Here is a 15225-nt window from a genome sequence, read left to right on the forward strand (position 1 = left end):
TGGAGTTTTAGATAATTCATTGAAAGCACATATTTCCTTCTGAATTTGTTGAATGTATAACAGTAGCATTACTTGTTCATGTTTATCTATTCTTGGTTTGGAAAACACATTTTTGATACCTGGAAAATAAATGGAAATGTTTTTTTCCCCCCACTGTTTAGCTTAACATCCTTTCTGTGAAAGGGTAATGGTTCATTGTTGTGCTGCCATCAAACAGATTCTCATAGTGATGTTTCAACTCTAGTCTAATTCTCACCCCATTTTTTTTTTTTCTTCATATGACCTCATGTTAGAGGATATTTAATTTGGCTTGTCAAAGCAATTGTTTTAGTCTGCTGAGTTGATCTGGAAATAGCTGGAGGCAATCTAGATTTATTTTCCCCTTGACATTTTGTTTGGTTTCATGTTAATGATCTATTTCTATCTATTTTTTTCTTACAGTATGTTGTTACCCAGGTTTCTGAATAAAACACTGTATAATAGTACATTTGGATATGAGTTACCTTATTTTTTTCTTCGTGTAGTTGTCTGGGGAGTGTGCATCCTATCACATGCCCACATCTGACAGACCATTCAGCCCAGGGACCTCCCTGACCCCACAGTCTCAGTGTCCTGACCGGTGCCTCTGGAGCTGTTCTCCCTTACTGTTCTGTTACAATGGCCGTGCACACTCTGCCTTGTTTTGTCAAATCAAATCAAATGTTATTTGTCACATACACATGGTTAGCAGATGTTAATGCGAGTGTAGTGAAATGCTTGTGCTTCCAGTTCTGACCATGCAGTAATATCTAACAAGTAATCTAACAATTTCACAACAACTACCTTATACACACAAGTGTAAAGGAATGAATAAGAATATGTACATAAAAATATATATGGATGGCCGAACGGCATAGGCAAGATGCAGTAGATGGTATAGAGTACAGTATATACATATGAGATGAGTAATGTAGGGTATATAAACATTATATCAAGTAGCATTGTTTTAAAGTGGCTAGTGATACATGTATTACAGACATTTTTTTCATTTATGTTAGTGATGGCTGTTTAACAGTCTTATGGCCTTGAGATAGAAGCTGTTTTTCAGTCTCTCGGTCCCCGCTTTTATGCACCTGTACTGACCTTGCCTTCTGGATGATAGCGGGGTAACAGGCAGTGGCTCGGGTGGTTGTTGTCCTTGACGATCTTATTGGCCTTCCTGTGACATCGGGTGGTATAGGTGTCCTGGAGGGCAGGTAGTTTCCCCCCGGTGATGCGTTGTGCAGACCTCACTACCCTCTGGAGAGCCTTACGGTTGTGGGCAGAGCAGTTGCCGTACCAGGCGGTGATACAGCCCGCCAGGATGCTCTTGATTGTGCATCTGTAGAAGTTTGTGAGGGTCTTAGGGGCCAAGCCAAATTTCTTCAGTCTCCTGAGAACCAGTGGGCTTCAGTCTCTCACGCTGTCTGTGTGGGTGGACCAATTCAGTTTGTCCGTGATGTGTACGCCGAAACCAATGACTACTCAGTGACTTCCCCAACTCCCTTGTGTTACAAGGTTTTGGCTAAACCCCTTAAACAATGACTGTCCTCCTGGTAAACTTGAGCCCACTGTGGTCACCATGTGAGATGTGTATTTGAGAAGAAATAGGAGACCTTGTAGGTTTAAGGTCTTCACAGCGGCCAGAACAAAATGAGCAGATTGAAAACCTACAGCACTTCAGCTTGATTTTCTGCAGTTTTCTCTTGGATCATTCTGGATCTATTGAAAGCTCCTAGATAGACACACTACACTGAACCATCATAACATAACCTTTTCCACTGATCCCCTTTAGAGTAATTTATGATGTAGCGACATTCAAGATTTGCACAAATGTATTGAGTCTTTTTTCCTTGTCTTCACAGCGATCATAAATGTCATCGAGCTGTACAACAATGTCACATTCAAATCACACTGCAGCGTTCAGCATTACAGAGCTTTCAGATGTATCCTTCTGTCCTCACTCTAACGTAGAATCCCTCCACACTGGGATTTAAAGGAATGACTGCATTAAATGACAGCCCTGGGGCATACAGTGTGTGGCTGTGAGAGTCATAGAGGAAGACGCAGGATCTATTTAAATTCAATTGGAGTCCAGGAGTAAACAGTGTAATCACATGTACCAACTGTCTGTCTGTTTGACAGATTTAATGTTTCACTCTATCAAGCTCACTGGAGCTTTCATTTTTATTGGCTTCGTTAAATGTGTCTTTGGTTTACAAACTACTAGCCTCTGGCTGCGTTCTCTGAAGGCTCACATCACAATGCTTGACTACATCTTTCTCAGTGACCATGGAAATCTATTATCTTGAAAAGCTGTATAAATGAATACAGTCTCTTTTCTATCGCAGTATATGAATGAAATACTATACAATTATTTACTTAACATTCAGAACTGTATATTGATATGAGTATTGTTACTGCTTTCTAAGGTGTGATAGCTGTGTGAACATAAGCAGTGTAACGTCAATTCATTTATTAATGCAAGAGCTCTACTATGTCTTCTAACGGTAGTTACATTGACCTTGTTATTGAGGCGTTGCTCTCACCTCTCATGCACCCTCATTAACAGGCAGGGTCTATGTGTGGCTGGTTTATACAAATATTCATTTTCTCTCGCTCTCTGGCTCCCACAGAAACCCCCCTGAAAGGAGAAGATGTTCTAGGAGACAAATCGTTTTCTGACTCGTCCCTGTTTGCCCACTGGGGTCAGGAGCTGAGCGCTGACAGCCGCAGGGTGGCCCTGAAGATGTTCCAGTACTACGGCTACAACGGCTACCTCAGCGACCGCCTCTCCCTGGACAGAGCCATCCCAGACCTCAGACCTGATGGGTACGCTGAACTATCTGAATGAAGCACTGAGAATATCACCCACTTAAACTTCTGCTGTCCCCCCAAGTCATACCAGGAGCCCAGGGGCTAACAGGACCTTCATATCCAGACTGTCTGAATTCACTATGGTCTGACTATAACACACTAGTTGTGATAGTTTGGGATACAGACTATACGGAAGAGCACACATTAGTCCCCACTTGTTTGACTTTGTAGAGAGCATAAAAAACATAGCTGCCTAGTGGGTTTTCATGTTGAGAATATGCCTCTGCATTTGACTCAAGCCCTGTTTTGACTGGCAACCCAGAAGGGAAGTGTTACTTCAAAACAGTGGGGTGCAATTTTACCTCTCATAATTACCAACTCTTGTCTACCCAGTAGGAGCATAAAATACCCTCACTCCCCTTCTGTCTATCTGCGGCTCTCATACAATAACGTTACATTGTGAAAAGTGTCATATCTTATCCCATTGTTTGCTTCAGATGCTTTAATCTGGATCACACTGAAATACACGTATTGTTACTGTCACATCTGCTGTTGGGTTTGGAGGTCTGCCAGGGACATTAACATAACAACCACCTCAACATTGAGACCACAAATTGCCCAGGCGTCTGAGAAACAGACACATCTTTTTAATATAGCTAGAATGTTATTGCTTTGAATGTGCACTTCTCTAAATCAGGTCCCTTCTTTCCACACGCCACTCACATCAGGTCTGTTTTCTCCCCAGGTGTAAAAACATCACGTATCCATCTAACCTCCCTCAAGTTAGCATTGTGTTCATCTTTGTGAACGAAGCCTTGTCCGTCATCCTGCGTTCCATCCACTCTGCCATGCACAGGACCCCCTCCCACCTCCTCAAAGAGATCATCCTGGTTGACGACTACAGTGACAACGGTGAGCATCATTAGACTGTATTGAACTGAAATGACCCATGATGAAAGTGTATTGCAACCAAGTGTTTTGTCTGAAGCAGCCGTAGCTTGCCCATATTTTGTTTGATTGTCTTTTCCTTTGAGAACTAGAGCGGCGGTACTTTTCTTTCGCTCTGGGTCTTGGCTCTGTTGGACTCCAGTTTATAAGTGGGAATCTTCTAGTCTTAGTCTGCAGGAAACAAAGGGGTAATTACTATCTTTCTATAATCTAGCTCTTTAATGTCCTTAATTATGGGCTGTGCTCACTGGATTTAAAGGATAGGTGAACGAATACTAATTAGCAGGAAAAGCAGGGAGATCTGCCTGATGGTAGATTACTATCCAGAGAGGTAATTAAGTATTTTGAATTTTATTATGGCCTCCCAGCTGTGTGAGCCCACTGGTTCTGAGATCTGTCTCAAACTGTGCCTGGTTTAAAACACCAGCTGATCCTATGGAGTCTCACCACAAGCACACAGTCTTTTAAAACAGTGCAGCCATATCGGTGAGCGGCCTGTGTCTACTGTTACTAATGACCACCGTCACACAGTCTGGTGTGGAGGGGAAGGCTGATTAAAGATGTCGCCAGCTGTGAGATGGAAGCAAACATCCTGCTGTTGTAGAGTTTGTGCAGGACTATATCACTAAAAGTCAATAATGCCAGCTATCAGTTGGTGTAGACTGGTGATTGGAGAGAATGCTGATGGGTGGGTCAGTGGGTTGAGGTCAGCCAGAAGAACCTCATACTCTTCCTGCTTGGATAAGAACTAATTTAAAGATACCCCTCTTTCCTTTTTTCCCTCGTCTCTTTTCTCCTCTCTATCCGGTTGTGCACTCAACCTCCTGCACCCTTCTGCTAATCCCTAGGTACCTCAGGCACACTTTATTGCCTCAGTGAGCTGACAGCCTCCTGGGACAGTCCATTATTACCTGGGTACGGGGGTAGGCTGAGTGCCCTTATCTGGAGATGCCATCTGTTTCCCACCTATGTGAGGTGAAATTCCAAAGGTTGTTGCCGTCCTCCCTCAGCTCAAGTGGATTACCGTGTCCCATGGAATCTTTGATTTTATCATGTAATTGGGAGGCAGAGAGCAGCCCCTGAGGTCCCTCAGGAAAGCTAGTCGCGCCGTGACATTTTACTAACGGCATTGCAACCTGTTTGCCAGAGCATTCTGTCAGATTCACTCTGATAGATTTATACTTATCATTATCGTCATGATTGCTAATCTTATCTCTACTAAACGTTGTCAGCCTGTTGACCCATGGTGCTGCTTAGGCCGTTTCAGGGGGTCACCATCTAGCTGCTGTCCTCCAGCACCAGGAGCATCATAATGTGAATCTCTGTCTGCAGAGAGAGTTCACCTCCACCCAGCATTAGCATGCGCAGGAGACACTGTGACCATTGAGGGGAAGAAGGGCCAATTTACCTGGCTGATTGGATGATGTACCCAGCCTGAGGAAGACATGTCTCCGTGCCACAGGGACTCTGACAGGTGTCCAATCATCTGATTGATTGGAGGAAGGCTCAGGATTTCATTGGAAGCCAAGCAGAATTTGGAATGGCTGCCAATGACTCCTCAATGTTTCAACATTGAACTACACACTACTGTATTTTAGGATAATTGTAAATAGCATAACTTACAGTATATTGTTTGGAATGTTGTCGGCCCTTAGTTGAACCTGTCATCTTGTGTATTTCACTGTATTCAAATCAGTATGAGGTCATCTGACAGGGTTGTATCAGAGTGAGTTTCTAAATGATTATCCTTACGAACAGGCAATGAGAACCCCTTAGGCACATCCTAACAGCCTTGTTATCCAGCTACTCTCCATTGCAGGGAGAAAGGCTGTATATCACAGGGCTAGAGAAAGAAGCATGAAGGAGGAACAATCTTTGTCTGTCCACTCTCTCTTTCTCTCTCTGGTCCCTCATCATCTTCTCTCAGACTCCATACATCCGCCTCTCTAACGTTTGCCTTTTCTCTCTCTCTCTCGCACTCTCTCTCTCTCTCGCACTCTCTCTCTCTCTCTCACTTTATTTTCTCTTTCCCTCACTGTCTCTTGGTCTGGGCGGAGTGATGAGGATTTGTTCATGTATTACATTCACAGCCCTGACAGAGTTGCCAACCCGAGCTCATTTTGAGTGATGGATGGCATCCTCTGTGTCTCTCCAACTCCCAGCTTTTAGCTACAGAACATACAGAAACTTTGACTCAACAACAAGGATTAGGTCCATCCCCCCTGGATTATAAACTCCTCAACTGTGCTCGATTTAGAAAGACACATTTGGAATATAGGAAACGGCTTAACAGTGAGCTCCAAAAGTATTGGGACAGTGACAAATGTGTTGTTGTTTTGGCTCTGTACTCCAGCACTTTGGATTTGAAATAATACAATGACTATGAGGCTAAAGTGCAGACTGTCAGCTTTAATCTGAGGGTATTTTCATCAGCATAATAAACAAGCAGACAGTCTGCACTTTAACCTCATGGTCATTGTATCATTTCAAATGCAAAGTGCTGGAGTACAGAGCCAAAGCAACAACAAAATAGTCAGTCCCAATACTTTTGGAGCTCACTGTATATCATCACCTATTCATTATGCTTCTTATACAGATGTAAGATCTTTGAGTTTCCTACAGCAGGATTTAAATGTTTTTATTTTTTTTATCTCACCTTTATTTAACCAGGTAGGCAAGTTGAGGACAAGTTCTCATTTACAATTGCGACCTGGCCAAGATAAAGCAAAGCAGTTCGACACATACAACAACACAGAGTACACATGGAGTAAAACAAACATACAGTCAATAATACAGTAGAAAAATAAGTCTATATACAATGTGAGCAAATGAGGTGAGATAAGGGAGGTAAAGGAAAAAAAAGGCCATGGTGGCGAAGTAAATACAATATAGCAAGTAAAACACTGGAATGGTAGATTTGCAGTGGAAGAATGCGCAAAGTAGAAATAGAAATAATGGGGTGCAAAGGAGCAAAATAAATAAATACAGTAGGGGAAGAGCAAGTTGTTTGGGCTAAATTATAGATGGGCTATGTACAGGTGTAGTAATCTGTGAGCTGCTCTGACAGTTGGTGCTTAAAGCTAGTGAGGGAGATAAGTGTTTCCAGTTTCAAAGATTTTTGTAGTTCGTTCCAGTCATTGGCAGCAGAGAACTGGAAGGAGAAGCGGCCAAAGGAGGAATTGGTTTTGGGGGTGACCTGAGAGATATACCTGCTGGAGCGTGTGCTACATGTGGGTGTTGCTATGGTGACCAGTGAGCTGAGATAAGGGGGGACTTTACCTAGCAGGGTCTTGTTGATGACCTGGAGCCAGTGGGTTAGGCGAACAGTATGAAGCGAGGGTCAGCCAACGAGAGCGTACAGGTCACAGTGGTGGGTGGTATATGGGGCTTTGGTGACAAAACGGATGGCACTGTGATAGACTGCATCCAATTTATTGAGTAGGGTATTGGAGGCTATCTTGTAAATGACATCGCCGAAGTCGAGGATCGGTAGGATGGTCAGTTTTACGAGGGTATGTTTGGCAGCATGAGTGAAGGATGCTTTGTTGCGAAATAGGAAGCCAATTCTAGATTTAACTTTGGATTGGATATGTTTGATGTGAGTCTGGAAGGAGAGTTTACAGTCTAACCAGACACCTAGGTATTTGTAGTTGTCCACATATTCTAAGTCAGAACGGTCCAGAGTAGTGATGCTGGACGGGCGGGCAGGTGCAGGCAGCTGTCGGTTGAATAGCATGCATTTAGTTTTACTTGTATTGAAGAGCAGTTGGAGGCCACGGAAGGAGAGTTGTATGGCATTGAAGCTCGTCTGGAGGGTTTTTAACAGTGTCCAAAGAAGGGCCAGAAGTATACAGAATGGTGTCATCTGCGTAGAGGTGGATCAGAGACTCACCAACATCTATAGCGACATCATTGATGTATACAGAGAAGAGTCGGCCCAAGAATTTAACCCTGTGGCACCCCCATAGAGACTGCCAGAGGCCCGGACAACAGGCCCTCCGATTTGACACACTGAACTCTATCAGAGAAGTAGTTGGTGAAAAAGGCGAGGCAATCATTTGAGAAACTGCCGATGAGGATGTGATGATTGACAGAGTCGAAAGCCTTGCCCAGGTCAATGAATACGGCTGCACAGTATTGTTTCTTATTGATGGCGGTTAAGATATCGTTTAGGACCTTGAGCGTGGCTGAGGTGCACCCATGACCAGCTCTGAAACCAGATTGCATAGCGGAGAAGTTGCGGTGGGATTCAAAATGGTCGGTGATCTGTTTGTTGACTTGGCTTTCGAAGACTTTAGAAATGCAGGGTAGGATAGATATAGGTCTGTAGCAGTTTGGGTCAAGAGTGTCCCCCCCTTTGAAGAGGGGGATGACCACAGATGCTTTCCCATCTTTGGGGATCTCACACGACACGAAAGAGAGGTTGAACAGGCTAGTAATAGGGTTTGCAACAATTTCTGCAGATAGTTTTAGAAAGAAAGGATCCAGATTGTCTAGCCCGGCTGATTTGTAGGGATCCAGATTTTGCAGCTCTTTCAGAACATCAGCTGACTGGATTTGGGAGAAGGAGAAATGGGGAAGGCTTGGGCGAGTTGCTGTGGGGGGTGCAGTGCTGTTGACCGGGGTAGGGGTAGCCAGGTGGAAAGCATGGCCAGCCGTAGAAAAATGCTTATTGAAATTCTCAATTATAGTGGATTTATCGGTGGTGACAGAGTTTCCTATCCTCAGTGAAGTGGGCAGCGAGGAGGAGGTGTTCTTGTTCTCCATGGACTTTACAGTGTCCAAGAACATTTTTTAGTTTGTGTTGCAGGAAGCAAATGTATATTGGTTTCTAACTTCCCTGAAAAGTTTCATATCACGGGGGCTGTTCGATGCTAATGCAGAACGCCATAGGATGTTTTTGTGTTGGTTAAGGGCAGTCAGGTCTGGAGAGAACCAAGGGCTATATCTGTTCCTGGTTCTACATTTCTTGAATGGGGCATGCTTAGTCCTCATGGTGAGGACGGCATTTAAAAAAATAACCAGGCATCCTCTACTGACGGGATGAGGTCAATATCCTTCCAGGATACCCGGGCCAGGTCAATTAGAAAGGCCTGCTCGCTGAAGTGTTTCAGGGAGCGTTTGAGTGGAGGTCGTTCGACCGCTGACCCATTGCAGATGCAGGCAATGAGGCAATGATTGCTGAGATCTTGGTTGAAAACAGCAGAGGTGTATTTAGAGGGCAAGTTGGTTAGGGTGATATCTATGAGGGTGCCCGTGTTTACGGCTTTGGGGTGGTACCTGGTAGGTTCATTGATCATTTGTGTGAGATTGAGGGCATCAAGCTTAGATTGTAGGATGGCTGGAGTGTTAAGCAAGGCCCAGTTTAGGTCACCTAGCAGCATTGAGCTCTTAAGAGAGATGGGGGCAATCTGTTCACATATGGTGTCCAGAGCACAGCTGGGGGCAGAGTGTGGTCTATAGCAGGTGGCAACGGTGAGAGACTTGTTTTTAGAGAGGTGGAATTTTAAAAGTAGAAGTTCAAATTGTTTGGGTACAGACCTGGATAGTAGGACAGAACTCTGCAGGCTATCTCTGCAGTAGATTGCAACACCGCCCCCTTTCGTCGTTCTATGTCTGAAAATGTTGTAGTTAGGGATGGAGATTTCAGAGTTTTTTTTTTTTCCTAAGCCAGGATTCAGACACGGCTAGAACATCTCGGTTGGTGTGCTAAAGCAGTGAATAAAACAAACTTAGGGAGGAGGCTTCCAATGTTAACATGCAAGAAACCAAGGCTATTATGGTTACAGAAGCCATCAAAAGAGAGCGCCTGTGGAATAGGAGTGGAGCTAGGCACTGCAAGGTCTGGATTCACCTCTACATCACCAGAGGAACAGAGGAGGAGTAGGATAAGGGTGTAAGGCTAAAAGCTATTAGAATTGGTCGTCTAGGACGTCTGGAACAGAGCGTAAAAGGAGCAGGTTTCTGGGGGTGATAATATAGCTTCAAGGTATAAATAATGTACAGACAAAGGTATGGTAGGATGTGAATACAGTGGAGGTAAACCTAGGAATTGAGTGATAATGAGAGGGATATTGTCTCTAGAAACATATTTGAAACCAGGTGATGTCGTCGCATGTGTGGGTGGTGGAACTGAAAGGTTGGATAAGGTATAATGAGCAGGGCTAGAGGCTGTACAGGGAAATAAGCCAAACACTAACCAGAACAGCAATGGTCTAGGCATATTGACATTAAGGAGAGGTATGCTTAGCCAAGTGATCATAAGGGTCCAGTGAGTTGGTTGGGGTCACTACGATTCAGACAGCTAGTCGGGCCATGGGTAGCAAGCTGGCAGAGGATGGAGGTCTGTTTTTAGCCACCTCGTGCGTTTCCGTCGGTAGATTAGTGGGGTTCCGTGTGGTAGAGGGGATATATCAAATTGGCAAAAAAAGAGATAGTTATAGTGACCGAAGAAAATTGATAGACTTATTCAGATAGCAGCCGATAAGACAGCTAATGATTAGCGGGCCACAGATGGGTGTTCAGGTTACGTCGCGACAGAGTGGCCAGTTGGATAACTCCCTCGGGCAGATAACGTCAGTAGTCCAGTCGTGAAGGTCCGGTGGGAATCCGTATTGGCAGTAAAACGGGTCCAGATAGGTGATTGATTCCTGGCTAGCTTCTGTTGTGGATTTCAGATTTGAGGTGAATAATTTTATTTGTTTAAATTGGTGAGGCGGGTTGCAGGAGAGTGTTTTGAAGTTGAGTTTTAGAAGAAAAAAATCTATATATAAAAAGATATGCGAAGAAAATATATATATATATATATATACATACACGGGACATGACAAGATAAGAAAATAATCCTGCAGCAACAGGAAATGTGAATTATTATGTGTATTATATTTAATGGACATTTTTGTGGGGGTTAATACATTTTTTGTGAGGGAAAAATCAAGTCTGAAATTTAAAAATGCAAGACTTTTTAAACCTCAAATACACTACACGTTTTAAAGGAAACTTGTCCTGCAACAGGCTGATCAAATTAAGATCCTACATCTGTACTGTGCATTTTGTTTTTATAGCAACCTATTATGTCCATGATTCTGCAGTTGTCTTCATTAGCTATTTCCACAAATGTACAAAACAGAATAATCTTTATAAAAGGAACTTTGAATCTATATGAAAAACACTTTGCACTTGATGACTTCACAAATCGAGAGGATGTTGCAGTTTTGTGCAGCTGGGTACTCCCACAGCTCTAACTGTAGGACTGTGCCTATTACATTCAAACATGAGAATTTCTTAGGAAGCTTCAGTTAGGATATCAGTCATAAAAGATTGATGTTCTTGGTCATCAGCCGTTCCCAGGGTAATGAACCTGTAACTCCATGTGCTTTATTATGATTCATTAGAAACCATTACACTTCATCATTATTCTTCTCAATTCACACACATCTGAATCTCTTAATTATTAATTGTATAAAACAAATGAGTTAATGCGGCTGATGAAACGTCATCAACACGTGCCCATGAGGTGCCTATTGCTTTCCTGAGGAGATTGATAAAGGGAATGATCTGAACAGGGAATGCCATTTAGCTACTCCCCATTCCATCACTGAACTGATATGTGCCACTCTGAAAGCATTAACACATCTAGCAGCTTGTAACCAACGCTCCTTTTCTGAAAAGGAACAGCCCCACCATTCACAGCACGTCCAGTTGGGCTATTGAACTTTACCCAATGATTGATGAGGGACACATTTTGCTCAAGGATAAACAAAACGCTAGGGTGCTCAGCCAAAAAATAACAACTATTTCAAGGGCAAGGTGTTGAAATAGGCAGCAAATGAGGTTCTCTCAGAACACAATCTACTTGACCTGAACTGGGACTGCATGGTGCTGGAGTGGTTATTAGAAACAAATGTAACCATTGTATTATAAAATAATCTAATTTAATCATGTAGAATTCATATACTTTTTTTTCCAGATTCTGCTCCATGTATTATTCTTATATTTGCTGGGAAATGTATGCTGTCCTTGAAATCACATGTCTCTTATGTCTAGTAGAGATCTCATGTGCTTTTTTATTCAGTGAGATTCTATGGTACCTGGAGCTCAACTCCCTCAGACAATGTTTAGTATGCTGCTGTTCACTATGGGAGAAGATTAGAATGGAGACTGCTGCTTGAGGGGAACTACAGCTGCATTATGGAAAACAATGAGGAAGCAAAAGTAAAGCTAACACTCTCCATTCTCTACTTACCTCTGCTTGGGTTGTAATGAAATCAATGCCTCTGAGTATAAATCAAAACAAATCCAATTTTGTCACATACACATGGTTAGCAGATGTTAATGCGAGTGTAGTGAAATGCTTGTGCTTCTAGTTTCCCGACAATGCAGTAATAACCAATGAGTAATCTAACCCAACAATTCCACAACTACTACCTTATACACACAGTGTAAAGGGATAAAGAATATGTACATAAAGATATATGAATGGGTGATGGTACAGAACGGCATAGGCAAGATGCAGTAGATGGTGTAGAGTACAGTATATACATATGAGATGAGTAATGTAGGGTATATAAACATAAAGTGGCATAGTTTAAAGTGGCTAGTGATACATGTATTACATAAAGATGGCAAGATGCAGTAGATGCAAGATGCAGCAAGATGCAGATGTTTAAATGAGTATATACATATACATTTGAGATGAGTAATGTAGGGTATGTAGACATTATATTAAGCGGCATTGTTTAAAGTGGCTAGTGATACATTTTTACATCAATTTCCATTATTAAAGTGGCTGGAGTTGAGACAGTATGTTGGCAGCAGCCACTCAATGTTAGTGGTGGCTGTTAAACAGTCTGATGGCCTTGAGATAGAAGCTGTTTTTCAGTCTCTCGGTCCCTGCTTTGATGCACCTGTACTGACCTCGCCTTCTGGATCATAGCATAGTGAACAGGCAGTGGCTCGGGTGGTTGTTGTCCTTGATGATCTTTATGGCCTACCTGTGACACCGGGTGGTGTAGGTGTCCTGGAGGGCAGGTAGTTTGCCCCCAGTAATGCGTTGTGCAGACCTCACTATCCTCTGGAGAGCCTTACGGTTGTGGGCGGGGCAGTTGCCGTACCAGGCGGTAATACAGCCCGACAGGATGCTCTCGATTGTGCATCTGTAGTTTGTGAGTGCTTTTGGTGACGAGCCAAATTTCTTCAGCCTCCTGAGGTTGAAGAGGCGGTGTGGGTGGACCAATTCAGTTTGTTTGTTTGTCCGTGATGTGTACGCCGAGGAACTTAAAACTTACTACCCTCTCCACTACTGTCCCGTTGATGTGGATAGGGGGTGTTCCCTCTGCTGTTTCCTGAAGTCCACAATCATCTCCTTAGTTTTGTTGACGTTGTGTGACACCACGCTAATGACACTCAATGCTTTCCCTCTGAACAGGATGACCATCAACGTGTCTTATAAAATCTTGAGAGCTGATAGCTGTGCAGTGTCTACAGTACAGTGTCTACCCAGAATACCAAAATTGGTTCTGTGAATGTTCCCAGAACATTTGTTAGGGTGCGGCAAAAATTCTCATAACACAACCACTGCCCAGTTGTGCTGATGAGTATACAATGTTTGTATAAAACAATCGCCTGATGTTTCAAGAACGTTCCCTGAACACATTTCTATGTTATTACATAACCGGGTAACCTAATGAGAATGTTTGGGGTTCTGTGGTGGTTCTGTGGTGGTTGTTACAGACATTTTTAGTGAATGTTCGAACATTCCAAGGATATTTCATTTCAAACATTTTCTGAAGTAAAACAACATTTTGTTATCTAAAACATTCTTTGAGTGAATTCTTTTGGGATGTTATCATTCTAATGTTAGATAAAACACGAACTAGAACTTAATGGGAACCTTAGCTAATGTTCTAAGAAGGTTCCCAGTTTGCTGGGTAGCTACAAATGCTTCCTCAAAGGTTCTTCAGTGAATCTCGGTGGAGCGCAATCCGCATAGCTGTGTGTTGTAATGAGTATACTGACTGAAAGGGAACCACCCAGAAAATGTAGGCAGGGAGACCTTCTGTCCCTTTCTCTGTGGATCCATTAGTGTTTACAGTAAGTCATTACTCCCAGGTGGACTGTTTGGTGTGGTGTTACACATGGTGAAATGTGTGATTATTGGATTATGGCTGCCAGCCATACAGAGCACAGTAGCTGTACTGTTTAGGGGTCCCTCTGTTCCTGGCCTGTAGACTTACCATCTGGTGAATATTGCGAGAGATGACTGATAGCACGTCAGATGCAAACAAGCAGGTGCCTGGTGGGGGTGTGCAAATTAATTTACCACATCTCTCTGCTTTATAATGATGCTGCAGAACGCTGAGACTTGAACAATAGCACTTTGGAAGAGTCTAACTATCTTCTTCACACTGTAGGCATTTCTCTGGAGGTTTACACAACACAGCTCATAAAAGTGTATTTAATATTCTTTGTAATTGACTGAAACCTTTTTGATTGGCTGGCATTTCATAGGCTGCTATTCCCCAATGTGTGATTAGTGTGAATGTAAAGATTTCCTGTCCTGTAGAGGGAATTGTAATGTCTCAGGTTTTTAAGTCAGTGGTACCACAGAGTTCCAGTTAGTGGTTTCACCTGTGTGCTATCTGTCCGCTGACATCAGTTGATATCAGGTGGTTGACCTCATGTTTCCTTCAGTCTGAGACTTGGCTTGACATTATGGTGATTAGTAGCCCTTTACACTCGTACCCCGATACGAGTTGAAAATGGCAGATTTGGACACTGATAAGCACCTAAATTGGAACGCAGTGGCTGTACAGTTACATGCTATACATGACGCCAGAGCTCAGGTTCTTTACAGCTCATTATTGAATGACTGCTGTTCTGAACTTGAGCACCGTGCACGCAATAAAAAATGAGGCAGCGTGATGTTTCAGTTTACATAATGTTTATTCACTTTTCAATTCACATTAGCAACAGAACGTCATGTGCTGCAAGAAGATTGGGCGCTCGGCAACGGACATTTACTGTAAATATTCCTATGAACTATCTCAGTATGCTCTAGCCACAACTAGTATGCTTTAACTATGCAAGTGACTTTTTATCTTAACCAGATAACACATTTGAAGAAGGAACCAAACCACATTACACTCTTGAATAAGGCAACAATTCACAAGCATGTGCAGAAAATAAGTTGGCCAGTAGCAGACAATAAGTTGGGCCAGGAACCGAAAGGCTGCTGGTTCAACTCCTCGAGCCGGCAAGGTGGAAAAATCAGCAGTTCTGCCCTTAAGCAATGCAGTTAATATCCAATTAAAACTGCTCCCGGGGCGCCGAATTTGGACATCGATTTAAGGCAGCCCCCCGCACCTCTCCGATTCATGGGGCGGCAGGTAGCCTAGTGGTTAGAGCGTTGGACTAGTAACCAAAAGGTTGCAAGTTCAAATC

General features: G+C 43.1%; 1 protein-coding gene across 1 annotated transcript in view; it reads left to right on the plus strand.

Annotated features, from left to right (window-relative positions):
* LOC109895413 (polypeptide N-acetylgalactosaminyltransferase 18-like) overlaps window positions 1-15225 on the plus strand; it is a 91031-nt gene that overhangs the window by 40671 nt on the left and 35135 nt on the right. Inside the window, exons 2-3 of the mRNA XM_020489074.2 lie at window positions 2655-2850; window positions 3581-3747. Of these exons, the coding sequence (XP_020344663.1) occupies window positions 2655-2850; window positions 3581-3747 (363 nt within the window). The remainder of the gene's footprint in view (window positions 1-2654; window positions 2851-3580; window positions 3748-15225) is intronic.

This window comes from Oncorhynchus kisutch, linkage group LG8, assembly GCF_002021735.2.
Source record: "Oncorhynchus kisutch isolate 150728-3 linkage group LG8, Okis_V2, whole genome shotgun sequence".
NCBI classification, from domain to species: domain Eukaryota; kingdom Metazoa; phylum Chordata; class Actinopteri; order Salmoniformes; family Salmonidae; genus Oncorhynchus; species Oncorhynchus kisutch.